The sequence below is a fragment of the Falco naumanni genome, chromosome 1 (genome assembly GCF_017639655.2).
Source record: "Falco naumanni isolate bFalNau1 chromosome 1, bFalNau1.pat, whole genome shotgun sequence".
Taxonomy (NCBI): Eukaryota; Metazoa; Chordata; class Aves; order Falconiformes; family Falconidae; genus Falco; species Falco naumanni.
Window position 1 is genome coordinate 24,713,555 of NC_054054.1, and position 25,303 is coordinate 24,738,857.

The following is a 25,303-nucleotide window of genomic DNA, read 5'->3' on the forward strand; positions in this document are numbered from 1 at the left end:
AGGTTTCACAGAATCATTTAGGTTGGAAAAAACTTTTAAGACCATCAAGCCCAACCGTTAACCCAGCACTGCCAAGTCCATCACTAAACCACGTGCCTAAGCACCGCATCTATGTGTTTTTTAAACACCTCCAGGGATGGTGACTCCACAACCTCCCTGGGCAGCCTGTTCCAGTGAACACAGGGCTGTGGGCATGCTGGTTTGTAACACAGAGGGGAGGTGGCCTCTGCGTGGCCATCTATTCCCGTGGTGACACGTGCTGCTGGAGGTGCCTTCGCACAGCAATCCAGGTCATGTTTCTGGTGTGTGCTGTGTTAGATAAAAATCTCCTGCTCTTTAGCAACCACAGATACACCAAATACATCCCAGGAGCCAGCCAGATGCCTTGCCTTAAAGAGGTGATGGTTGCAGTGCTTGTTGGATCAGGGGCAGAGAGATGGGGAAAGCCCTTCCAAGGAGCTGGGAGAAGGGAGAAGGCATTCCCAGCCGAAACATGGTGTCACACAGCTTGCAGAAATGCATGAAGCCATCTTGATGTTTTGCTTTTCAAAGCACTAATCAGGTGGGGTTTGCAGGGAGAGGGCAGTGACAGCTTTCCTGCAGCTAGCTGAGAATAAGTGTGTCACCTGCATCCATTAGTTGGACGTGTAAGACATGGCCACAATCCTGGGATGTAGAAGCAAATATGACACTTGCAGAGGTGAAAGGCTCGTGATAGCTATAGTCCCTGCCCTGTTGTGGTTTTTTAACATTCACCTAGTGCTGTAGAAAGAAAAAAGGATTGTTGTGTGCGTAAGGCAGACAAATGCGTACATACTTGCAGACTTCCAGTTAATAGGTTACTTGTTTCTGCTGATATTTTTTTTTCTTCCTCCACGTATTCCTTGGCTTGGATTTTTCTTGTAAGTTACAGCATTTTGGACATTTTATAGAAATAAGATTACTTATGTAGAAGTGAGTCTTCTTTGGATACTTAAATTGCCTAATATGTATTTATTTTCCTTTCACTCTTCCTTGCTAAGTATTTTAAGTATTTCCTTTACTTAAAAGTGAATTTTTACTTAAAAAAACCCCCAGCGAGATCTGATGAGCTCTCTTCAGGAAAAGTTTCTCAGCAGGGTGTTTTCTTACAGCCCTAGTAAGAAAAATCACGGTTCTGAAATTGGTATAGAGAAATCCCAGCCTTTCACTGCGTTGAGTTTTCTTTTTACTGATCAGACTAAAAAAAAAACTTTAAGGACTTTGGTTTTCTTGTGTTGAATTTCAATTCCACAGTGCCATGAGCTCCTCATATTGGCAAGCCCTCAGCTACTGTGCTTGCACCATGGCTTGGGTATGGCTGCTTCTCCTCTGGACAAAGCAATAAATGTACCTTTTTATTTTCATAAAAGAAATGTGCAATCGTGTGTTCAGGTCTGCTGCATTAATGTAATGTTGATGGGGGAAAAAAGATGAAGAATGAGCAAGGGAAAGATTTCTTTTGGAGATAAGCTGTACAGACTTGCACAGTCTAATATGTAGTGCTGGGAAATTGCCTGTGCCTACAAGTCTCAAATGAAATGAAGTAACTTGCCCAAAGGTCACTTGGGAAGCACGTGGCAGAACCAGGAGTCAGCATCTCCCCCCTTCCTTCCTAACTTAAGCTTTCAAGTGCAGAGGCATCCTTTCTTCTTCATAGGTGAGGGTGAAATCTGTGTCTTGTTTGTTAATTACAGCATTTGAAATGGTGTCAGGGCTGTGTCCTTTAACAGCCCTTCCAGCAGAAGGACTAGCTCTTTGAAACTGAAGCTCTGGCAGCAAAGGACTGCCTTTGTCTGCATTCGTGTGTTGGACACCATGTGAGAAGCCTGCAATGGTGGTACGTTGCCTGAAACTTGAAGGATCACCTGGGTGAAGTGGAAGGATGGACCAAACACTTCCCCATCTCCTTTCATTACTACAATCTCAAGTTGTTCTCCTTTCAGCCACAGATTCTACTGGAAAAGTTCATTAAGAGGTTGTTCCTTCAGCCTTCAAGTCCATCAACATGTATCTTTATTGACAGGCATCTCACATGATGTCCTGCAACAGGAGGACCACATTCCTCCAGCCCTCTCAAAAATGAAAATATTTTCTGCAGGACCTTACTGAGTTCACTTTGTGTAGGTGCCTTTAACCCTTATGGAGCTGCTGCCCTTACTCCAGATTTGAGAGATAGGCATGGATGAGTAGGCTGAACTGGGATCTTTTTTTAGTTGCTCTTTTTTTGGTTTTGTTTTTGTTTATTTCGAGGTGGGGTGGGGGGTGGGAGTGGGAGCCAGGACAACTTTGTCTCCTGCACTGATGGTCAGCTTGCAAAGAGGCCGTGGTGAGGCTTGGTCCTGTGCCAGTTTTCACCAGAACCCTTGTAGGGGAACTTTTTAGTCACAGACATTACAGATTTCTTGCAGGATGTCCCCAATGGATGGCTAAATACTAGTGCTGCGCTGACTTTGGAGCCTGTGTTCTGTTCACTCCCCACCTCCTTGGTGTGTTCTTCATGTGATTTTGTGGCGATTTCTAGCCACATTTCTTAGAAGCACATCAAGTAGAGCTTTGTAGCCTCCTTGGGCAAACTAGATGGAAATTCTTCCCCGTAGTCTCTGGTGTCACCTCCCACCAAGGTCCAGGAGGGTTGTGTTTGCTCATGGCAGGTTATTAGGTCCATAACCCCAAGTTTCTGGGCTTGTACGGAGTATTGCTGCAGTGCTACGTTCAGGTCTTCTAGGTGTATCAGCTGGGTTTACAATGTGCTGGCCAGAGCATCTTTGTCCATTTTGAATTGGAATTGCTCATCTGTGAGAAAGAATTTATTCTTGTTGGGTCTGGTGACATAGTCCATCTGGTTAAAAGGTGAAGTGTATGTAGTCAGTGGCCATCATCTGCTTAAGAACGGTAAAGTGTGCAGGAATGACAGGAGGACTAGTGCTTTAGGTAAAGCAGAATAATTAATTACTGAGTTTCTGGCTCGTTATTGGCTTGGAAGCAAAGGATTTGGAGTGCTTTGACTGTGCTGTCATATAAAGTGCAAGAGGAGGTATCCTGGGCACAAGGGCTGTCAGCTCTGCCTGTAAGCTGTTTCCCAGAGCATTTGGTAGAAGCACTGAATTTTGCCACTACTTCAGAGGAACTTGGAGCTAAGTGATACGAGGTGAAACCTCACACTCTGCACTGAAGTATCCTTAGCGATGTGAAGTGTCAGAAATGGGCATGTGGTAACTTGGCACATGTTGTGTGCAGCAGAGAGGAATTCTGTGCTCGCTTTCAACCGGGCGGGTGAAGAAGAGGAGTGGGTCACAGCTAGAAGTGAGGGCTTTCCTAGCTGGAAGTATTCTTAACTAATTGATGTTAAATGCATGCAAATGTAATCTAGTCCAAACCAATAAAATGCATTCATGTTTTTGTGTTCTTAATATTTGGCCTTTTAAAAGGTCTTGTTCTGTGTGCTGAAGGCAATTCTGAGCTGAACCAAGGCAAAGCATTTAGGAAGCGGCACAAACAGCTTGTTTTCAAGAACATTTTAGTAAATTCATGAGCATTCAGGTACTTCTGTTATGCATTTGAAGAGAGCCAGCTGATGGAATTATTTCAGAAGATGGTTATGAAAATGTCTCGTTCCCCTGAAAAATCAGGAGAATACTGAGCAGCAACTTCGGAAGTTACGAACTTTTTTTAAAAAATTAATATATTTGGTTAATTTGCATCCTGGAGTTTTGAAAGAATTGGCTGTGGAACAGCTTGTCTTTAATGTTGTTTTACAATAACTCGTGAAACACAAGGCAACTTCAGGAGGTAGGAGGAGAGCAGAGGACATGACCTAGGCGTGTATGGCTTAGTGACCTCTGTGTGAACCTGAAGTAAAACACTTGAAAGCCTCATGAAGAACTTGATTTGGAAGTGTTACTGTTAGTAATGCCAATTACTATGTATTTATGGATCCTGTCCTACTAACCTGATGCCTTTTTTTTTATATAGGACTAGATTTTTTTAAAATAGAAAGTACTTATTTGGATATAATATAACTCATAAGAGATTTGACTTAGTACCTCACAACATTTTAATTTAGGAAGCTAAAATAATACAGTGCTTGTAAGGGGAGAAGTACTTCTGGTGAGGTGTCACAACCTCTCAACCCTGTTGTGTTCCACATTTTATCAGCAGCTTTTGAGAAAATGTGTAGTTGACATGTTGAAGGCTGTCATGTAATGAAGAAGGTCTCTCTGTGGCCCAGAGGAATCTGATCATCCATGCTTTAACTTGGTCCCACATCAGCTTCTCCCTTTGGGGATGGAGAGCGCAGACGGAAGAGCTGTACTCCAAGGACCCCTTTTCTCTGGGTGATGCTGCAGGTAAAGGGGTGGGGCCATCCCTGGCTGTAGAAGATTTTTCCATCAGTGCTGGAACCGCTGAAACCTGGTTTCCTAAAAGTATGTGCCATGTCCTTTCCCTCCACCATGGCAATAACCCCAGCTCTCCCTGCCATCCTGCCATGTTTCCTAAGACTTCCCATGCTTGTCCATACCTGAAGTCCTGTTCCCTGACTCAGTGCTGTCCAGAGAGGCTGTGGAGTCTCCTTCTCTGGAGACATTCAAAACCCACCTGGATGTGGATTCTGTGCAACCTGCTGTAGCGGAGAACCTGCTGTAGCAGGGGGTTGGACCAGATGATCTCCAGAGGTCCCTTCAAACCCCAACCGTTCCATGATGCTGCGAATGCTCCTAACTTCATTTTCTCAGGAAAGCAGGCTCTCATAAAGTTCCTGAGTAGCCATGGGTTATTTCATCTATATATTTGCACTGACAAAACTCCCAGCTCTTGGATGATTTCCCTGAGGGGGATGCTGATACATCGGAGGAGGCTCACAGCACAGCCGTCAAAGTGACTTAAGAGAGGAGAAAAGCCTCAAATGGCTTAGCCTAACTGACAGATGGCTACAGGTGAATGGATCAATAGGGGAGGGTATTTAAAGGAATTTAATTACCGAGGATTCTTCAGTTTAGCTATAAGAGACAATTTAAATTTATTATTGGAAGTTGAAGCCAACTCAAATTCACACTGGAAGTAATGCAAAAGGTTTTAGATGAGACAACTTACCAAGGGTTATAGTGTGTTTCTTTTCCATTACTGATTGAAAGGTACATCTGTAATTGGAAAAAGGCTTAATTCAGGAAGCTTTAAAGTTGTTTTGAGCAGCTATTAGTGTTTCTGTTTGAAACACGTGCTGATACGGAATTTGCTGAAAATTGCCCCAATAATTCCCAGCCTTTGCTAAATTAGGTGAAATGGAGGAGTTGGTTTGTTGCCATGACTTCTTTTATTGCTAATTGTAGGGGTGAGTTGGTGCATGGGAGAGAGTGAGACTTTAGTCTCAGGGTCACTAGCTAGAGTCCAGCTCTTGGGGTGACACCGTCTGACCAGCATGATGGTCCCCACTGAAATCCCACAGGCCACTGAATGTTGGCCATAGTGTGAGATGGCCAACAGAAGTAACAGGGCTTTCTTAACAAGCCAGTGGCAAGGCGAAGAGGTGAGCATGAAGACAGATGTATTTTCACGCCATAGCCATGAAACAATCCTTTTTTTCCGGGACAAATCTGAACGGGGGATTTCTAAGAAGCTTGTGTTTGTACAGCCAAGGCCATAGATGCTGTGTGAGTAAGTAGCCACCAGCTTGTCACCCATCTACTGCCTGAAATTAACTTTAAATTAAGAGTATTTCTAAAGGAGGTAATGGCTTTTACCATTTCAGCGTGGATACCTTGGCCTTGCACAGGAACTTTAGTTTAGGAACTGGGAGAGCCTAAGATAAGGCATAGGTCTTTCCTGAGTTAAGCATTATTTGAATGATTAATTCAAATAATTGAATTAATTCAAATAATTTAATTAAGCATTTTTGAATGAAAAAAAAATATTTTTTTTGGCCATTTTTCATTCCAGGCCAGAAGAATCTAGATACATTTGAAGATCCAACCTTGAGGCCATACTTAAAACTTTTTCTAATGAGCGTCAATTAAGAGGTTGGAAAACCCAGCCACCTTTCACCAGCATTCCTGTTATTCTGGCACAACTGCTAGACAGTTTTATTGGCAGAAGCATCCATTTTCCATGTACAGCCTTTTCCATTAAGGAATCTCTTTAGAACATATTGTCACGTAGGCAAGTCCTGATTCATAGCGTATTAGCACTGACAAAAGCAAAGGCAGGAAAGATTAAGAGCAGTAATTTCCTATCTCCAAAGGTTTCATAGCATGGTGTTTTTCAAACTCATTAGCAGTGACTAGGATGTAGTTGTTGCCCAAAGAGGTCATGTAAGAAGTTAACTCCTAATACCTTGTAGATACCCTTTCTGATGGTGCCTGCCATAGGAATAGGTTTACACCTTCAGTTGCCTGCTTAAGAATTAAGCTGTGACTACGAAGCCATCAGATGGTCTTTGGTCTCTGGTATGTGTTGTATACTCGGAGCAGAAATTCAGGGCATACAGGTTGGGCTTAATTATTTATAGCTAAAGCCCTACTTTAGACTAATGGTTTCCTTTTGCATGTGAATAGCTAGTCTGGGTGCTGAACCATAGCAAAGATGTCAGCCCCAGCAGAGCATTAATAAGTACGCGGCGTGCTATCTGATAGCTCGGGGGAGCAATGTAATTTCTCGTGAGCAACGTGGATAGTTAATCGCGTCCTCCCTCTGTGCCTGCTGCTGTGCTGGCCCCGCTTGGTCCATCCTGTGCACAGAGGGTGCTCAGGTGTGTCGTTGCCCTTGGCACTGTGCGGAGTGAGAAGTCCTTAAATCTTCTGTCCCTTCCCTGCTCTGTAGCAGCAGTTACATCACTGCCATCATCACATAACTGGCACTTGAATTGCACTAGGGCAACGTTTAACACTGGTACCTTAGACAAGGATTGAACAGCTACAAGGAAACAGTAACATATGCTCAAATAAATCACTGTGGAAGTGGATGGGCTTTCCGTGGCACGCAGGACATGGGTTCTCAACCGCTCTGCACTGGAGCTGAATCCATCGTGCATAGTTTGCTTCCAGGTGCTGGGCGTTGGAAGAATGTCCTTCCTTCACCTCATCCTGAAGGTGTTGGACGGTAGCGACTTCTGCTAGGGCTGTGATAGCGCTTGGCCACAGCAGTCTCAAGGCTACTTTTAAGGCTCTTTGGGAGAAAAACTCTGGGTAGTGTCTTGCTTGTCCGAGTAAGCACAATGAAGTGCAAGGTGTAACCTCTACTCTCAAGTTAGCTGGAGGCCCCTGGCAGCCTCTGAATCTCTGACAGAGACGACAACTTTTTAAAGCTGAATTTCTGTCTAGATATCACATAAGTAATAAGCGATGCATTTTGCTATCCTAAATGGGAACAATCTGTTTTGTCAGATTTCTCTTCATTCTGCTGGGACCGAAGGGCAAAGCAAAGTCCTATCATGAGATTGGCCGAGCCATCGCCACTCTGATGTCGGATGAGGTAGGTGTCTTGACATCTCCTGTGTGAAATGGCTTCTTCTAGGTTCCACTTGGTTAGCTAATACTGGTGTCCTTTCCTGCAATGTGGTTGACAGGAATGGAATTACATATAAAGCTGAAATATCCACATCACCTCCTGATTCTCTCTGTTTACATAATTATTTCATCTGGCTTCATGTTTCCATAAAAGCATGACTGTAGGAAATTTTTCTCTGTTGTGTGTATTTTCCTGCTAGCAATCACTCTTTCAAATAGACTATGAATTAATGTTATGGTGTGCACCTTGTGTCACATCCCATGATGACAGTAACCCGCAGCTACGCTCTAGGTAATTACTGCAGCAATGGTTACACCCGGGACATACCGTTGTGTGTTGCACCATATCCCAGAGCACTTCTTCATTCAGACAGTGCTTATATATTATCCATGAGTACCTAGCAATTACTCACTAATCATACACCTCAATGAGATGACTGGGCTTTCAGTATTCATTTACGTCTTCTTTCTTCCCGTGTCCCTTGGGCCCTGTGCATCTGGGGGTGATTTACATTATGTTTGTTCTTTGCTTTCTCCTTATGTTGTTTTGTTCTTGTACGGTTCCCTTAATTACCGCTCACCCGGTCTCAGCTCTTCTGTCTTCTGTCATTCCACTGCTTGGAGCAGTGGTCTAGTTTCCATCACCCCAAAGCCCTCGTTCCTACCACTGACCATTCTTATTAAGTCTATTGCATGTTGCTGATCCACCTTTGCTCCAAGCAGTCCAAATTTGCTGTAAATTTACTGCAAATTAATGCAGTAAAATTCTGCATTAATGCTCTTTTTCCTCCCTTCTCTCGTTCACTCTTCATCAGTAATGCTAGGCCTTTCAGTAAAACTGGTTTGTGCTTCTTGGTTTTGTTTTTAAGCAAATATTCTCATTGTTTCTATGTCACAGGGTTGAAAACTAACCTATTGTTTGATAGACTGAAGCTGGTAGGAAGAGAGGATCTGATGCTTTTTTTGTGACTTCGTAAAAGTATCTTTTCAAGGCATAAGTGAAACTCATTTATGGGAAACTCTTTTCTTGGGTAAAAGAGACGGATAGTTGTTTTAGTAACATTTTTAAAAGGGTTAGAAACTTTTATTTTGCTAAAAATTAGAAATATACCTGCAAGTGAAGAACCTCTATCTTTAAACAGCCAACCAAAGGAAAAGGCTTTCCTGAGGTTCACCCACCCTTGTGCCAAGTGTTCTCATACTTTTTGCAAGGTTTATGAGAATGAATAAGTTCTTTTGATAGAATAAATCTGGGTAGCTGCCTCTGGAGTCTGGGCCACAGAAAATGCAGAATCTTTTCTGCATGGAATCTCTCTTTTCCTTACAGGTATTCCACGACATTGCCTATAAAGCCAAGGACCGGCAGGACCTGATCGCTGGCATTGATGAGTTTCTGGATGAAGTCATTGTGCTTCCCCCTGGGGAATGGGATCCAGCCATTAGGATAGAGCCCCCCAAGTCTCTCCCTTCTTCAGATAAAAGGTAGTAGCAGGAGGCAAGCAGGCTTAGCTGTGTGATGAGGGACAGTGTGCATCAATTCTGGGAAGAGCCTGGTGCTTTGAGTACACCAACTTTATTGGGCAAATGCAGAGTGACCTGCATCTCTCTGTATTTAGAAAGTACTAGAGTTATTTTCAGCTCTTCCTTAATAGCTGGAGGGAGGATGTTCTTGCAATTCTATACGTTTAAGGTGATGTTATAGGTATATGATAACACATGTAGTGGTTATCCAGACTCTTTGGGGTTCTGTGTGGTCTTTCTAACACACTACATCCTGCTCTGGCTGCCAGCAGGTCAGCCTTCTTGTCTCCTTTATACAGCATGGCTTGTTTGGAGGAGCTGTGTGTGGGCTACATTTGTGGAGCTGTCAGGCAATGCAGAGAGCCTCAGTTTGTCTTGCCTTCTTGCCTAGGAAAAACATGTACTCCGGTGGAGAAAACCTACAGATGAATGGAGACACACCTCATGATGGAGGACACGGCGGCGGGGGCCATGGGGACTGTGAAGAACTGCAACGAACGGGCAGGTCAGTAACGTGCCACTCAGCATGGTGCACCCCCTGTGACCTGGGCAAGGGGGCCACGTTTCACTTGCGGAACTGTTTCACCCCTTCTGCTTTCTTTCCCAACATACTATATTTGTATAGGTTGAGGTGTGACCCCAAAATCTGTCCTGGTTTTTTTAGTGGCCAGCTTGAGATGGTTTGAAGGGTTCTGAACATCCAGCCTCAGAAAATTACAAAATGTCTTAAATGAGGCACTCAGAAATTAAAGCAAGGCCGGGCGGGTGTTGGCTGTTGACACTTGGTGAAGTTAGGTGAGCTGTAAGAGGCACAAGCGTGGCAGGTGCAGCTACAGTTCCCATTGGGATTGCTGGAAGTGATTTAGCCAGAAGCAGAGACCTTCCCTTTTCCAGACATTTCTTTGTAGTTGAATTGCACAGATGAAGACTTTTATGGGGTAGAAATACAGAAGGTAACAGAGCCTGAGGCCTTACTCTCTGCTTTATTACTCTGCTTATGTGCCACGTAAAAGTCCACTACAGTGGGGATACAGTCCAGGTGGCCGTAAAACAGCATGCTCAGCATTTCAAGGTCAGTACTCAGGTTTTCATGGTGGCATCATGCCCTCCCTCTTGCTCTATATTGTTTTAAGTTCTAGTAGAATATCTGAATTCTAGCAGAAAAGTCTGAAAGTCTGAAATGACAGACTGGTGTGTGCAAGGCGGCCGACGCATCCCGGTTCGGGGTCAGAAAGGGTTGTGTTCCTGTCTGCCGCAAACCTCTCTGCGTCCAGCATGTCTGCACAGTCCCGGTGTTGGTGATGAACTGTGTGCAAGGGAACAAGAGGCAAAACAGAAACATTTTTCATGCTGGCAGTGTCAGAGCCACATGGAGTTTTATTGTAAGAGTTAAATACTGTCTTGACTGTGCTTGTACAAAAAGAGTATGTCTGTAAGTGGAGCTCTCATGTTCTCCAAGATGATTTCACTTACTTGCGTTTTTAATTCTAGTTCTTTTTCTGGTTAACGGTTTGAAGCATTTTTCTATTTAGCAAATTGTTTGGCTCGCCCAACCACGGTATGTGCCATGTGGAGAAATTTAGGCAGGGATTTAGGCTAGAGTTAATATATTTTATGACATCAACCAATATAGTTGGAAAAAAACCAATAGACGAGCTTCCTGAACTGCAAGCTTTAGTGGTCTGTTTCAGCAGAAGCAGGGCTTGTGTTCCTGAAATTTGTCTCTTTCCAGCTGCATCACATGTCCAAGATATTATCTTTCTTTGCAGTATTACCTCAGTGATATCCCTCGGCTACCACAGCTGTGATAAGATTATTATGTAATGTGATGATCTCACTCCTTTCAGATAATACTTAATTTCTGGCAATGTTTCTGATGATTTCTTTTTGTGGTGACAGGGACACTTGTCTTGGTGACTTTCACTGTAAAGCAGGATGCATGAGTCTTTTCTTGCTTGTCTTTTCAGGTTCTGTGGTGGCTTAATCAAAGACATAAAGAGGAAAGCACCGTTCTTTGCCAGCGACTTCTACGATGCTTTAAATATTCAAGCCCTTTCAGCTGTTCTTTTCATCTACCTGGCCACAGTGACCAATGCTATCACTTTTGGAGGACTGCTTGGTGATGCTACGGAAAACATGCAGGTTAGCAAGAGCTTTCAGAAGCAACGAACATGTCGTTTGCCTTTTGCTGTCTACAGTCAGATAAGGACGTTTGGCCACCGACAAAGCTCAAATCCTGGGTACAATGAATACAGGTATCCTGTGTTTCCACTGGAAGTTGGCTTGCTTTCGCTGCTGTTGGACGGCTAGCCTTTGAAAAACTGTGCAAGCAGTTACCTTAAATGGTGTTTTGAAAGATGGCCAGGCGGCAGAGAAGGTCCTTGCTTTTTATATAGAGAGGAGTTCCTCTGATCTGTGCTCTGTTTGTGTCTCGGTTGTACCGTTTCAGCCCAATTAAGTTTGCTAAGTCTGATTCAGACTTTCCATGTCATCAGAGCATAGCACTGTATCATCTGCATGACTCTTATGATCCCTGGACTTCTGCCTCTCTGGTGAAAAGAATAGCCTAAGATTCGTAGGAAAGCAAGTGAATCAGGAGAGCTGATGCAGGAGAAAAATGTGAGTTCTTCATAGTAGCTGGAAGATCAGATCCTGAGGACCATGTTGTCTATCCAGAGGCAGTGTGGATCAGCAGTAAAGAAGGAAGCAGGGGCTCCAAAGGGTGGCTCAGTTTTAGGTGAAGTCTAAAGGAAAGGGATTCTGCGTTAGCACTGCTGTAGTCATGTTTGGCTGGAGCAGAATTCAGCTCTAGCGGTGCGCTTTGGTATTCCTTTGGCTTTTTGAAGAGGAAGAAAACATAGGAGGTTGTATTTAGATAAATTCAGTGCAGCCACATTGAATCTCCTAACAATAATTATACTCATAGTGACAAAGACTGAATTATTAATTTATGCAGGTTGAATTAAACTGAACATAGAAAAGGGGGGCACCTATCCAGAGCCATACACTTCCCTATGATAAATTACAGGCTAGAGTAAGATTCCGTAGCTGGCCAGGTGCCAGATTTCCCTCTCCCCTGTACAAATACGGTTTACTTCTTCCAAAACTCAGCTCCACAGCAGTCATGCAAACAAATTCATGATGCACAAAGTTAAAAAGAAATAATAGCAAATGGAAGTAGAGAATGGAAAGGCCTCTGGGGTCCACTGATGAGCATCGCTCTTCAGTCACTGAGTAGCAGAGCAAAGTCTATCTGCTCTGCATCTGTACAAGGTGAAGTCTTTGAAGTAGGGGAGGAAGGGGAAATGTCACCTGATTCCAAATGCAGTGCACATAATCACTTTATTGTATCCAGAAGTCTTTTCCGTTACCTTTGTATCCCTTGCTTATTTATTCTCAAGTAGCAAAACATTTTTTTTGCCACTAGAATGGACAGTACAGTCTCTTAATGCTGACACCCCAAAAATATTTTTTTTTCTTCAAAAAGAAACACCTGACATTTCAGGAAGTTAAAAAAATATGTCATTTATCTGGCAAATGGTAAAACTGCTGCCCCGTTAAGTACTGACAGTCCTGCTGCTTGTGCTTGGTTGTATTCTTGAAGTGAGACACGTGCATTTGCTGTCTTTTGGGTTGGCTGCGGGCTTACCAGCGCTGGCTCTGCAAGGGGGGGAGATCCCCCGCTTTGGCCCCTCTCTGAAGCAGCAAAGCGAGCTGCAGAGACAGCCTGCCCCGGAGGACTTGTGCTGGCATTGCCAGAGTTGCCATGCACGGCCTCACGTGTAGTTTGCAGCCATTCTTTGCTGCTGCTCCTCTTCCCTTGGGAGACTTTCTGCTGCCAGGCTCCACAGCATACACCAGAGAGGGAGAGGGGTGACAAAAGCAGGTATGACTCCAGGAGAAGAGCTGGCAACCCCTGTGCTCCTGGGGGACCCCTTTGCTGTCTTCCACCTGCCAGGGATTGACACATAAATGTGTTTCTTTTAATACATTTCAAGCTGGGGTGAGGTTATTCTTCCAAGAACGTCATGAACCTTCTCGATGGGATTATAGCTGAGCATGCAGCCTTGCTGTGATTTAAAATGGTATTCATTTGTTGAATGTGACAGTCTCATTTCACCAAAGTATGTCTACGAGCTGCATAGGAGGGGAGACAGTGCGGGGGGGAAAGACAAGAAAGAGAAAACACAGATTGCCTTTAATCCTTGGGTTTTTCTGCAGTAGATAAAACTCAGTCTGAGTTTTCCTGTTGCTTGGAGAAAACGAAGTCCCTAGAAAGACAAAAGGTGCAGGAACAGTCTGTTTTGAGCTCAGTGATTTATTCTGCGTGTTGAAAAGGGAAACCATTGGTGCTCTGCAGTTAAGAAGACTGCTTTGGTAACGGAGGAGCTCTGCAGCAAATATAAACACAGCATAGCTGTTAACGACAAAACCTCCAGGAGCAGCAGAAGAAACCAACACACAAGTCCTGTCAAAGGCTTCGTCCCTTGCTCAGCCCTCAGGGGTTTGTGCTGGGTGAGGAGGGAACTGGGCATGTAGCCAGAGAGGAGCACTGGCAGCAAGGGGCTGTGGGCTGTGGATGTGCCCCCCTGGCCAGCCGCTCTTCTAGCCAGTTTGTGGTTAAACTTCACAGAAGCGGAGCGAAGTGCAGGAAAATCATCACTGAGTTGCTAGAGAAACCAAATCCCTCCAGTCGGTTCGTAACATAGCCAAGGCTCCGCGCAGGAAAACAGTGTCTGTTATTTTCTGATTTGTGCACTTTGAGACATTTACTTGCTTCTTACATACAACAGCCAGTTGAATTTACTGGTTTTGATTTAGTACTGATTTAAAACTAAAGTACCAGCAGTTTTTCTGAACCAGTGTATCAGAGGTTTAGAGTCTGGGCACAACTGACTTTTCTTTTGCCATGTCCCTTCAACAAACCTTTAGTCACCATCCATGTTTGAAAAGGCATTAGGTCTCTTGGCTGCTGGGAGCCCAGAAAGGGGTTTTTGACTGCAGGTTTTCAACAGAAGAGCCGAAGCACGTGTTCTTCATCCTCAAATGCCCCTCTGCCATCAGGGCTGGAGTGAAGCGTCCCGAGGCACCCAGTTCAAGTTGTTCCTCCAGAGAGCTGCTCACTGGGATCAGAGTCCAGGTTCATGTCAAGTGTTGCTCAAACCATTGTTTACTCCCACAGTGGGAAGGCATTTGGAAGAGTGTTTTTTTGTAGGACATCTCAGAGCACACGTTGCTCTCAGTCTTTATACCCAGAAATGTGAGGGAAGATTAAGCCTCGCACCTAGAGCAGCACCTAGAAGTTCTCCCCCAGACATTCTGTCCTTACAGAAAACAGTATTTTTTGGGCTACCACATCACAGTTCATGCTTCTTGTTTCTTGTAAGCAATTATGTGACAGCTGCTGGATCGGGCACTAAAAATTGCCCACCCTGTGCTGCCTGCCCCAGAGAGTCTGCCCTGGCCAGCATTTCTTTAAAAGCTCACTGCAGAGTTTTATGTTTCTGAGAAAAGACACTATTCTTAGCTACAGACACGTGGAAGAATGCAGGGAAAAGAGATTCCAGATGCGCTGGCCGCTGGCCGTGAGGGCCCTCTTCATGAGTAATGCGGGAGGAGCGAAGGGGATCAGCTGCGTGAATGCCATTCCTTGCCCCAAGAGCAATTGTCTCATCCTCACAAGTCCCCCAAAGGCAGCAAACAGAGGCTCGTAGGCTGTTGTCTGTGTCCCTGTAAAACCTGCACAATCCTTGCGTGAAGGCTGCAGGTTGTCATGGCAAGCAGATCTCCCTTGCACTGATCCCTGCTGTCAGTGACGGGCATCACCAATAGCACTTGGAAATGACAAGGACCAAGGCTGTCACCTGCCACCAAGGCAAGGTTGTTCTGTCTGCCCTGGACTGACGAGTAGCTGTGCATCAGGAGCAGGCGGCTTTTCAACCTTCCTTATCTTTTGCTTCCCTGCGCAGCTGTCGTGCAGCTGCTTTAATTGCCCAGCAATAACAGCACTTGACCACTGGTATCTTGAGATCATGTTTGTGGCCAGAAAAATTGTTTATGATTGCTTTAGAGAAAGTTCTGCTAGTAATTTAGTAGATGAAAAAAAATAAATCTTCTGCTCTACATAGTAAATATTTTGACATATGACAGTATGAATATACTTTCCTCAGCATAAACAGTAACAGGGGTATTTCCAAAAAAGAAAGCCACAAAACTGAATTTAAATTCTTTGCGTTACCACTGATAAGTCAGAAAAACTGTAGCCCCAATCCTGCAGTTTGTCGTGGATGGGAAGAAGGATCTGCACATGCCGTTAACTGCTGGTTGCTCAGCACCTGCAGTATTAATGAGGCTGCTGACTGAGACACAGCCACAGCCAAGCCCATAAACCTCTGCTTGAATCTGCCCCTGGCTCTTGGGTTGATATTCCTGGAGAGGGTGATGCTGATGTCTGTGTGTCTTATTGAGTAGAAGACAATGCTCTTGTTCCCTTAAAACTCAGTCAAGTGTGAACAGATTAGTTTCCATAAGAGCAAACGAGGCAAGGTCCAGCAACTTCTGCCATTTCTGTAGAAGGGTGCACACTCAGTAAATAATCACCATTTATTGCCATTTATATTTTGTCCACGTTTTGCATTTTAAAAGTAGATATTGTCCAGCTATAGTTGGACATGAAAATCCCAAAATGCATCAAGCATGCTCTTTTATCTGCCTGCAGCGAAGCTGTTTTGTCACACATGCCAAAGGTATTTGTAGAGCCTGTTAAATACGGATTTTTTTACTCGCTGGTGACATCTGGTGAACTTGGGGTCTCACCTCATGACTGCTGGATGAAGTAGCCTTGTTTGGTTTGTGTCTGGCTTAAGAAAACAGTTACTTGAAAGAGGGTCGTCTTGTTTATCTAGAAGGAGTGTCTGCCTCATTGGAGAAAGAAAAACCAGCCACCCTGCATTGTCCTGGAGGATGTCAGCGCTGTCCTCTAGCCATGCTCTGCCGTGTTGGTGTGAAGAGCCCTACAAGCGTGTATCTTTACGGTCAAAGATGCAGGAGATGTTCGAGGAGTTCTCAAATCCTTTAAAGTGGCCTTCAAAAACACTCTCCTCCCCTTGTCAAACATCAAATACAAGATAGTGTCATTAAACTCTGGGCCTCACAAGTAAGAAGGGGGCTGCTGGTTATCCTAACGATGAATTGTGTGGGACGAGCACATCTTGGTGTGCAGCTGCCGGAGAGGGCAGAAGGTGGTCTTCACTTCACCTCGGGTGTATAGGCACACAGCATAACTACTCATTTCCTTGCAGCAGTGCTAATAGAAAGGGTCATTCAGTAGAACTCACTTCTCTCCTGTGTCTACTGTAGGGCGTGCTGGAGAGCTTTCTGGGCACAGCAGTCACCGGAGCGATATTTTGCCTTTTTGCTGGTCAGCCACTCACAATTTTGAGCAGCACGGGACCTGTCCTTGTCTTTGAACGGCTTCTCTTTAATTTCAGCAAGTAAGTACAAGGGTGGAGGAGGGAGGAGGGGAGGAATGTCTCACACTAATGAAATACTAGCTAGGGAATGAGAAGGCTAGCAGTGGGGAAGGAGGGGATTTAGTGCATGAAATGAAACATGGCTTTATTCCTTGTTGAGATGGCAGTGCAATCACATTGGGGATTTTCACAGGCACGCGTGTCCCAGAGCACTGCCCGGTGTGTGAGTGCCTTGGGGCCTCTTGGAAATTCTTGGCCAAGTCTGTCCCCACCGAGGAGTTTGCACTAGTTACAGTGTGCTGTTGCTGCATGTGTTTCCCTGGCTGCTGTGTATTTCCCATAGGAGCAAAGAAAGGAAGCCAGCTCTTGGTGATTTCACTAACAAAATCCTGCAGGCCTTAAGGTTACCAAAAATTTGTCCTTAAATCAGTACTCATTTAAAATAGTTGCTATTAGAAAAGCAAAACTACCTCTGATAGAAATAGCTGCCTGTCTCTGTCTGTCCCCAGAGTTCCTCGCTGGAGCTCTGCTGCATTAAATGCTCTGGGGGTTGTTTTTCCTTTTAACTGGTATGAAGAGCTTCTGCTCCCTCCCCAGCGTGTTAATGCTGGTGCAGTGATGATAGCTGACAGCCAGAGTTAAGGGGAGCCCATTTGGTTAGGTGTTCTCATTGACTGTTCCCACATCTGCAATGCTGGCAAAATATAATGAGAATCCCTAAAGGAATCGGCATATTGATCAGTGATTGTACATGTATACTCACCAGTGATTGCACGTGCAATTGCACATGCTGTTCATGGATGATTTTGTGCCTATTCGTGGATGATTTTGCATGTAGGACTACTGGTACTTTGGATGGTGTTTTGCAAGATCATTTTTGGTTTTCCAGAAAACGCCCTGAATCACTTGTAGCCCTCCCTTCCCCCATCAGGGAGTGCTCACAGCATTGCAAGTTGTGAAGGACTTGTGTTTCAGGACACAAAACGGAGAGCTTCTGGAGTTCAGGCATTACTAGGTTTTCTTTCAAAACCAGTCACCTGCGATGTGGAACAGGTCTTTGGCTGTCGGTGGTTATTTTTAGAAAAGGTCTATTGAATTGTTAAGCTGAACATGGCTGCAGGTTGTAATAAGGCAGGAGACATGGTATATGGTTGCTTAATTGTGTCTCCTTCCTCATTACGTTTAATATCTGTGGGTAGATACTCAGAATGAATTGAGAGCATAATAACCATGCCTTTCCTGTGAATAGCCTGCATGTTGGAGAAGTCTTTTGAGGTACAGAGCTTCTGCGACGGCGGGCAGTTATTACATTTACATGTGATCCCACATAAATAGTGATACATTGGATTCTCTTGGAGCGAGATAATTTCATTTGGTTACTTAACTCCCTTGATAATACTTGCGGCAGTGTGAGCCGTGTCTGTGAAACCAGTGCAGGGCAGGATGAAAAGGGCAGGGTCCGATTCTCCACCTGTGTTGTCGAAGTTGGTGTTATTTTACAATACTGTTGGGTTTGAAGCCTGAATGGCTTTGCAGCATTCTCTGACTGCTGTTAGACAGGGCTGTATTCATGCCAAGCCAGGGAGGAGTTCATCTTGGAGTCGAGGATGCCGGGAAGAGACAACATGCACCTTCAAATGCAATGCAGTGCCCTCCTGCTTGACCCTGGGACTGCTGCTTAGCTCGGCGCCAGCGGCTCAGTCCTGCCGAAGAGGGACAGAGGAGATGGACTTCAAGCTTGTCTCTTCTCTGCATTGGAGCGTAGGCAGGGAGGGATGGAGGCTAGAAAAGATGGGCAGAAAATTAGCCTAGCCCAGGGAGGGAAATGGGAAACTGCCGACTAGTGAGAGCTCTGCAGCAGGGCAAGAGGGGGGCACCATTCTTCTCTTTCTTTGATTGGAATAAATGAATAGGATCAGGAATAGACATGCTATAGCTGTTCGCATCTGGCGGGCAGGTCAAAGCCCAGGCGCAGCACGTGGAAGGGAAAAGGCAAGATGGAAAAACACTTTGTACGCTTTTGGGAGGGAGAAAGTGGTTATTTTTAACCCAAGGAGGGGGTGGTGGTTATAAAAGCTTTTGTCCTGACAATGTGCTGGAGCAGAATGGCAGGATTTTTTCGAGGGAGTCTTTCTCACAAGGAAATTGGAATCAAGCACTGTGATTTTTCAATAATACATTTGTGGTTGTTCATATTCACAACATGCTGTTCCCTGCTGGGAGCAAAATTAGAAAGACTTCCCATCTACTGATTCATTTAAAGTTTGACTCTCTGTGTGTGTGTGTATGTGTATGGAGAGATACCTAAAAAAGCCTCGTGTACCCAGCTGTGCATCTAGCTTTGGGTGCCTGCAGGGGTGGCGTTGGCCGCGTTGCCAGTAGAGTGAGTCAATGCTGCAGGACACCCTGGGTCAACTCACATGCTGGCTGGTGAGCTCTGCTCCCGTGCAGAGTATCTCTGATGCCCGCTGTGAAATGAGTCTGGGTTTCCAAGCTGGAAGCAGCGGGAAGCAGGGCACCAGGCTCCCCAGGAAAGCAGGACCCCAGCCCTTCTGCCTTCCAGCTGCAAACACGGACTGTTGGGAAAGTTTCCCTTCCAGAGACCTCGGAAAGAAAATTAATCATGGCAAAAGTACTTAGCCTGTTGTATTGTGTATGTGAAATGTCCTGTACTTTTTCATTTGCTCTGTGAGCTTCAGAAATGCTGAAGGACTCAGAGGGGTAAACAAGAAATGTAGTTTAAAACCTTTTGAAGTTCTTCAATGGTGTACAGTCAGGGTGCCATCTGGACTTTTGCCAGCCACTTTCTCCATACTCGGTCAGATGGATGGCAGCTCCTGCTCGCCGAGGCACTGACTCCGGATATTTTAGAGAGCTGTCACTGGGGTCTTTTATTATAATCCCTGACCCCACCCCCACCTCTACCCCCCGCCCTTCTCTTTTTCTAAGTCATCACTTTGTTTTTAATTTGCTTCTTACCCCTCTTCCAGGTCAAGATTCTCAGTGTCAGAAGGCTGCAGCCCTCCCTGAGATGTTTAGCTACAATAAGGAGAAGGCTTTGCAGAGGCTGGGTTTGAAGGCAGATGCCCAGCCCCGAGCCTACCTGACATCCAACCCAAGATCCTTACGGAAACACTCGCCACTGCCCAGCAGCAAGCCTTTAACTGGCACGCTGCCTGGCCTGCAGCCTTTTCTCCCGTTTTATAATCACAAGGCTGTAGTTCCCCCTGTTGAGGTGCTCTTTTGTTCCTTACTCCGCAGTTTTATACCACGTTCTAGAAAATGGCCCTCGAGCCCTGCTGCTGGCCAGGATTTCTGATGGTGGTGGGCTGCTTGGGGTGCACCGTGCAGGTTCGCTGCAAAGTTCACCTCCTGTGGGTGAATGCTGACAAAGGGTAGAGGTGTGTGACAGCGTGCTGTGTCTCCTGGGAAATCATGTGTAAAACCAGGTACATGGGAGATGCAAAGACGTTTTTCACTATTACTACACAAGGTTTGAGAAAGTCCGTCTGCAGTGGGGACTTGAATAATTGGTGGGACCAGCCTCTGAGGGCAGCCAGGTTTGGCAGGTTGCAAGCATGCGACCAAGTGTTTTGCTACTGAGCTAAAACCACCCTGGTACTGGGAGCGAAGCCTTCTCCGAGGCACGCACGGTTCTCTGGAGCAGCCTGTCATCTCGCTGCAAACAGGCATGGAGGGTTGTGCTGCAGGGCAGTCCAGCGATCTCCTGCTCCCTTGTGCCCTGGAGAGGGACTTGCAGATGCTTTTCTGCTATTATGTTTTAGATCTGTGGGTGGTTATCTGGTGTAGCCTGCATTCCTGAGGCATCCTGAAGACAGCTTTTGCTGCTTTTTATTTAAAGGCAGGCTTGTGGGGAGAGACGTTGTGTTTTTCTTACAACGCTTGATGTAGTTGGGGGAAGGAAGGGATAAATGCCTGGGCTCTGTCCCCTTCCCCAGAGCTTTCCCATGCTATTGGAGACTTTGTTCTGAGACTTTCCACAGGAACTGCCCTTCCTCCTCTGTCCTTCAACACTGCAGGGCTCCTGGCTTCCGGGGATGACCAGCTGACTGGGGCTGCCAGCCCCACTGCCTCCCGGTGCCTTCCCCAGAGTAGGCAATAACCTCCCTGGCAGGTCCTTATCTGCTCTAGTGTTTGCTTTTCGCATTTGTTTGGTCCTAAAAACCTGCCTTTGGACTCTGCGCCATCAGGGCGCAGCAGCCTTGAGCAACAAATAAGGGTCAGACAAACTTCCCAGGAAGGGATGATGTGGTTTGCTCCATCGTTTGTAGCCTGCCATGTCCTGGCGCCAGGGTTTGTTGTCTTCTGCTTTGTACTTCTTGCTCTTCTCCTCCTCCTGATATTTTGATTTCTACAGGTAGTTCAAGGGCCTGGGAGGTAGAAGTGTAGGCTCTGGAGTGTGAAGCTTGGCAGGAGGTGGTTTTCTGAGGGAGATTTGTAAACTGTGGTTACATCTTCAGCTGGTGGAAAGCTGTTGGCGTCAAGCTGCTCTGGCCTGGACAGCTGGATGTTTGGGCCTTTACAGCTCTGTGAACGCTTGCCAAGGGAGGATTTTTACTGGGAAGCCTAGAAAGAGCTTGAATTCACTGGTAGCATTTATTAGTCAAGATGTAAGCAAGACTGATCACTTTTGCATGCTTTTCTGCCACCTTGGCTGTTAAACTGCACCACATACATGGAGTTGGCTGGCTGGAAACAGAGAGCGTAGCTCTTAGGAACACTCTCATTGAGTCTAAATGAGCAACAGGTCTCAGGGGCTGTGCGTTCACCACTTCTCACTGGAAGTCACCATCCTGTGTGGATTCATCTAACCCCAATTATTTTCCCTTCCTGCCATCCCTGTCTTGTTGCAGAGACAATGATTTTGACTACCTGGAGTTCCGTCTCTGGATCGGCCTTTGGTCAGCCTTCCAGTGTCTCGTTCTTGTCGCTACTGATGCCAGCTTCCTGGTCAAGTACTTCACCCGCTTCACTGAAGAAGGTTTTTCCTCCCTTATTAGCTTCATCTTCATTTATGATGCTTTCAAGAAGATGATCAAGCTGGCAGATCATTACCCGATCAACTCTGAGTTCAAGGTGGACTATATCACGCATTACTCTTGTGCCTGTGAACCATTAGATCCAGGTAAGAGCATGTTTAACTAGCTCTCCAGTTCACAGATCGGAGATTGCATTTGCTCTGTCTCTTTATTGTGCTGCAGTCCAGATAATTCTTCTTTCATACTTCTTTACCAGTTGTCTTCAGATAACCTATCTTTGCCTTATTTTGAAGCTGAGGGGTGAATTTCACCCTGTGTGCCAAGTGGAATGTCTTCATAGCCAGCCTTCCTGGGACTGCTCATGTGAGCATTGTTACCAGTGGAGAAGCTGTCTCTGTACGCACCTCCTTGCATCCCTGTGGCTGTTAATTCTGAATGACACACGTCTGAGAAGTCTGTGAAGGGGCAGAAGTGGTGGCCAGGTCACTGTCATGGTGCTCAGGTCATGCCTGTATCTGCTGTGCCATTTGCTCAAGTGCAGGAGCTGGATTTCTTCAGGCTGTTACCCAAATGCAGGTGGTTTTCCACCTCATGGCTGCGTGTATGAGTGGAAAAGAGCAAAATTTCCTCCCTAGAGTGGAAGTATATCCAACAGTTCAGCCTATCACTAGACGGTGGGCTGCAAGGCAGGTACAGTCAGCATACATATAGACCCGGCAACACAACCAGGAGTAAAAGGTTACAAAACTGAAATACAAACAGAAGTATGTTGGCTCATACCATTTAGGGAAGCTGTGACCACTCCTAGGATCCTTCAAACAATGAGGAGTGAGTAAGAAACTTGGTTTGCGGTTAAAGTAAACTTCAGGTTATCTCGACAATATCAAACAGGCAAAGCTTCCAGCTGCTGCTCGCTGCCTCTGTGCAAAAGGTGTCGGGAAGTGGATCCCTCAGAGCTGTGTGCTTAGGTGAGTCGCTAAACGTAGGATCTCTGCAAGCACTCAGACGTTGCTGTAGTTCTGCTTCCATCTGAATTGCAGGGTGTTTTCTTCTTTGAAGTTAGGACAATGGGGAATGGTCAGTGCCAAATGGAAAGTCTCCACTTCCCATGGAAACACTTACGGCACAAACCCAGTGCCCAGGGTAGACACGATGGTACAGTGGGAATGAGCAGAGGAAAAGGAGCATGTGGCAGGAACTCGTGTGTTATTTCCCAAGAGATCTGTGCCTGGAAGGACAATGCTGGTCTTTACCCTTGTAAGCAAGCAGGGGCAGGATCAGCATGCAGGGTCTGATAAAGTTCACAAACCCTTGCTGCCACGGTTCTTTTCATCTGATTTGCCTCCTCGACAGATGTTTATTTCAGAGGGTAAAGATGACCTTATCATCATCGTCTCCAGATGCTTCTCCCTTCGTTTTTCAAGCAGCACTGAATAAACCTCGAATAAGAGGAGTGGCCAGGTCATACAGGAGGCGCTGACAGCCATCTGTCCAAGTGACCCTCTGGGACTCGGCTCCAGCCACACCAAGCTCTCCTGCACTGATCTGCCCGAGTCTGTGGCACCTCAAGCACAAAGGCCAGCACTTCAGAAGCTGCTGAAGCTGCCAGAGATTGGAAACAACAAATTGTGTGAGAACGGAGCAGCTAACAGAGCGATCCCATATTTAAAATCAATCCAGGACAAGCTGGAAAAATAATTTGTGGCTGTTGCGTGTAAAGCAGCAAGTGCTGGGGTTATGGGGTTGGCAGGGCAGGTGGCACTAGCTGTGTCCTTCGGCTGTTCTCATCCCTTGCTTGGTGCTGTGTCCTTCCACAGTGGGTTTGATACACAGAAGCAAGGAATTTTCCAGAGGAATGAGTGGCCTGTTAAATAGCTGCTAGGATGTCAGTCGTGACACTGACAGCGTGGCCTTTCACAGGTCAGAAATGTGGTGAGATGTACCGCTGTATAGCTGTGTCTCTGCATAAACCCAGGCAGCAAACCTGTAAGCAAATGACAGAACAGATTTCATTCCTGCTCCTTAATTAAATAGGTTTCCACATCAGCTTCCCATCACAGCTACAGAGGAGATTTTCTCTCTTACCACACAACAGTAAATCAGCAGTAAAGTAGTGAGCAACAGCTGGGGAAGAGGCTAAGCCGAACGCTTTTGCAAAGTGGCTGCGCAGCTCCTCTGGTTCACTTGTTTGTAAAGGTAGTGCCTTGCTCTGCATACATGGTTACAGCCATGCCACGGGATCAGTCTGTAGTATTTTGCTCGCTAAACGTAAGTGGCCTTATTCCCCATGTCCTGCATTTTCTTAAAGCCCTGTATAAGGTAGCAAAGTAGAGGTGGAGTATCATCCCTGCATTGCTGGGATATTTGCTAGCTGCTCAGCAGTGTCGCTGACCAGGGGGCGGGCCTTGGAGACAGGAGGAGTTGTGCACCCACAGCCAGGTGGGCTCTTTGTCCTTCGGGATGAATGCCCCGAGGATGGCACAGCATAAGATAAACGAGGAGATCAAAACTTAACCCAGAGCAAGCTGCAATCCCGGCAGTGTAGTGAAAGTCATTAAACCAAAGCTCAGGGCTGTAAGGTCTGGCGGCAGCAGGTTTTGTAAGCAGGCACCGAGAGAGCATTAGAGCATCAATTAGCCTTTATGCTAACATTTCCTTCCTGAAAGTTTGCGAGCTTCCTCTCATGCATCAGGAAATGGAATAAAAATGCAGATGGCACATGAGCAAAAAGGGATGCCTGGTTCCAGGAGAGAAGGTGTAATGCAGTAGCAGATGCTTTCTTCCCAGTGATTTTCCTCTCGTGCAGATATCTGCTGCTGCTGCTGGGGTATTGTAAGCTGTGGGTGATGAGCTGTCAGGGGTCGTGCTGGAAAGGGAGGCATATTTATCTGCTTTTTTCCAAGGTAAATGCAGGCAAAGCTTTATTGGTTGTTGTCACGCCATAGGTGAAGCTGGCTTTTCTTCCCCTATACTCTGATGCGGGCATTTTACTGTTGGTTTTAATCTCTGCGTCATTAAGATTTGGCCCCAGAGTTTTTGCAGCAGCCCTCAGTTTGCACTGCTGACTTTCTGCAGGAGGTTCTGCTCTCAGAAAGCTGGGGAGCAGCGTCTCACCACCCCTACCACGCTTTCCACAGGACCTTAAGATAATGTCTTTGAAATCACCAACAGGACTTCTGTGTGCCCTGGCAATAATTACTTCGTGTGTCCCGCGGGGACCTCCCTTTGATCCTTGCACCTCCAGCCTGTGTCTCTGAGCAAACACGCACCGTTTCATAACATGGGTCAAGAAGTTCAAAGGCAAAACCAGCAGCCAAACACGCCCCAGCCACTTTCAGGACCAACAGCATCCATGTAACAACTCTTTAGCCAAAAGCAAAGCGTCTGGACGGTGTGCGTGAATGCTGAGGGAGCTCAACAGCTGCAGCGCGGGGACTGGGGGTCTAGAAGATCATGGCTTGCTGCTCTCTGTGCTGTGCAGTTTTTTCTGCTCTCTGTGCTGTGCAGTTTTTGAGTACTGACGTGACAGTGTGAAGACCCTAATTGAACTGGCTGCCTTGCGTGCTTCTGCTCAGGGGGGACAAGCTGCTACATCCAAAATGCCTTGTACCTCGTCTGTCAAGCCTACCAAGAAGGTTTGGATGTAATTGAAAATGCTGGAAAAAGAGCATTAAGCACTTTAAGAGAAACATTTATTATCTCTTCTCAGACTTGACATCTCAAGAAAAGGACTGCATCACTTTACAGGCTCAGCTCCGTCCTGGCAGCGTGGCTTGCAGCTTGGCAGTTT

At 45.9% G+C, this 25,303-nt stretch overlaps 1 protein-coding gene across 7 annotated transcripts in view; it reads left to right on the forward strand.

Moving 5' to 3' along the window:
• The window catches only part of SLC4A4 (solute carrier family 4 member 4), a 235,793-nt gene that overhangs the window by 181,775 nt on the left and 28,715 nt on the right, over positions 1-25,303 (forward strand). For all 7 annotated transcript variants that reach the window (XM_040586303.1, XM_040586294.1, XM_040586313.1 and 4 more), the window contains 6 exons: positions 7,398-7,485; positions 8,848-9,002; positions 9,433-9,546; positions 11,009-11,183; positions 16,401-16,534; positions 21,388-21,659. In XM_040586303.1, coding sequence (XP_040442237.1) covers positions 7,398-7,485; positions 8,848-9,002; positions 9,433-9,546; positions 11,009-11,183; positions 16,401-16,534; positions 21,388-21,659 — 938 coding nt within the window. The remainder of the gene's footprint in view (positions 1-7,397; positions 7,486-8,847; positions 9,003-9,432; positions 9,547-11,008; positions 11,184-16,400; positions 16,535-21,387; positions 21,660-25,303) is intronic.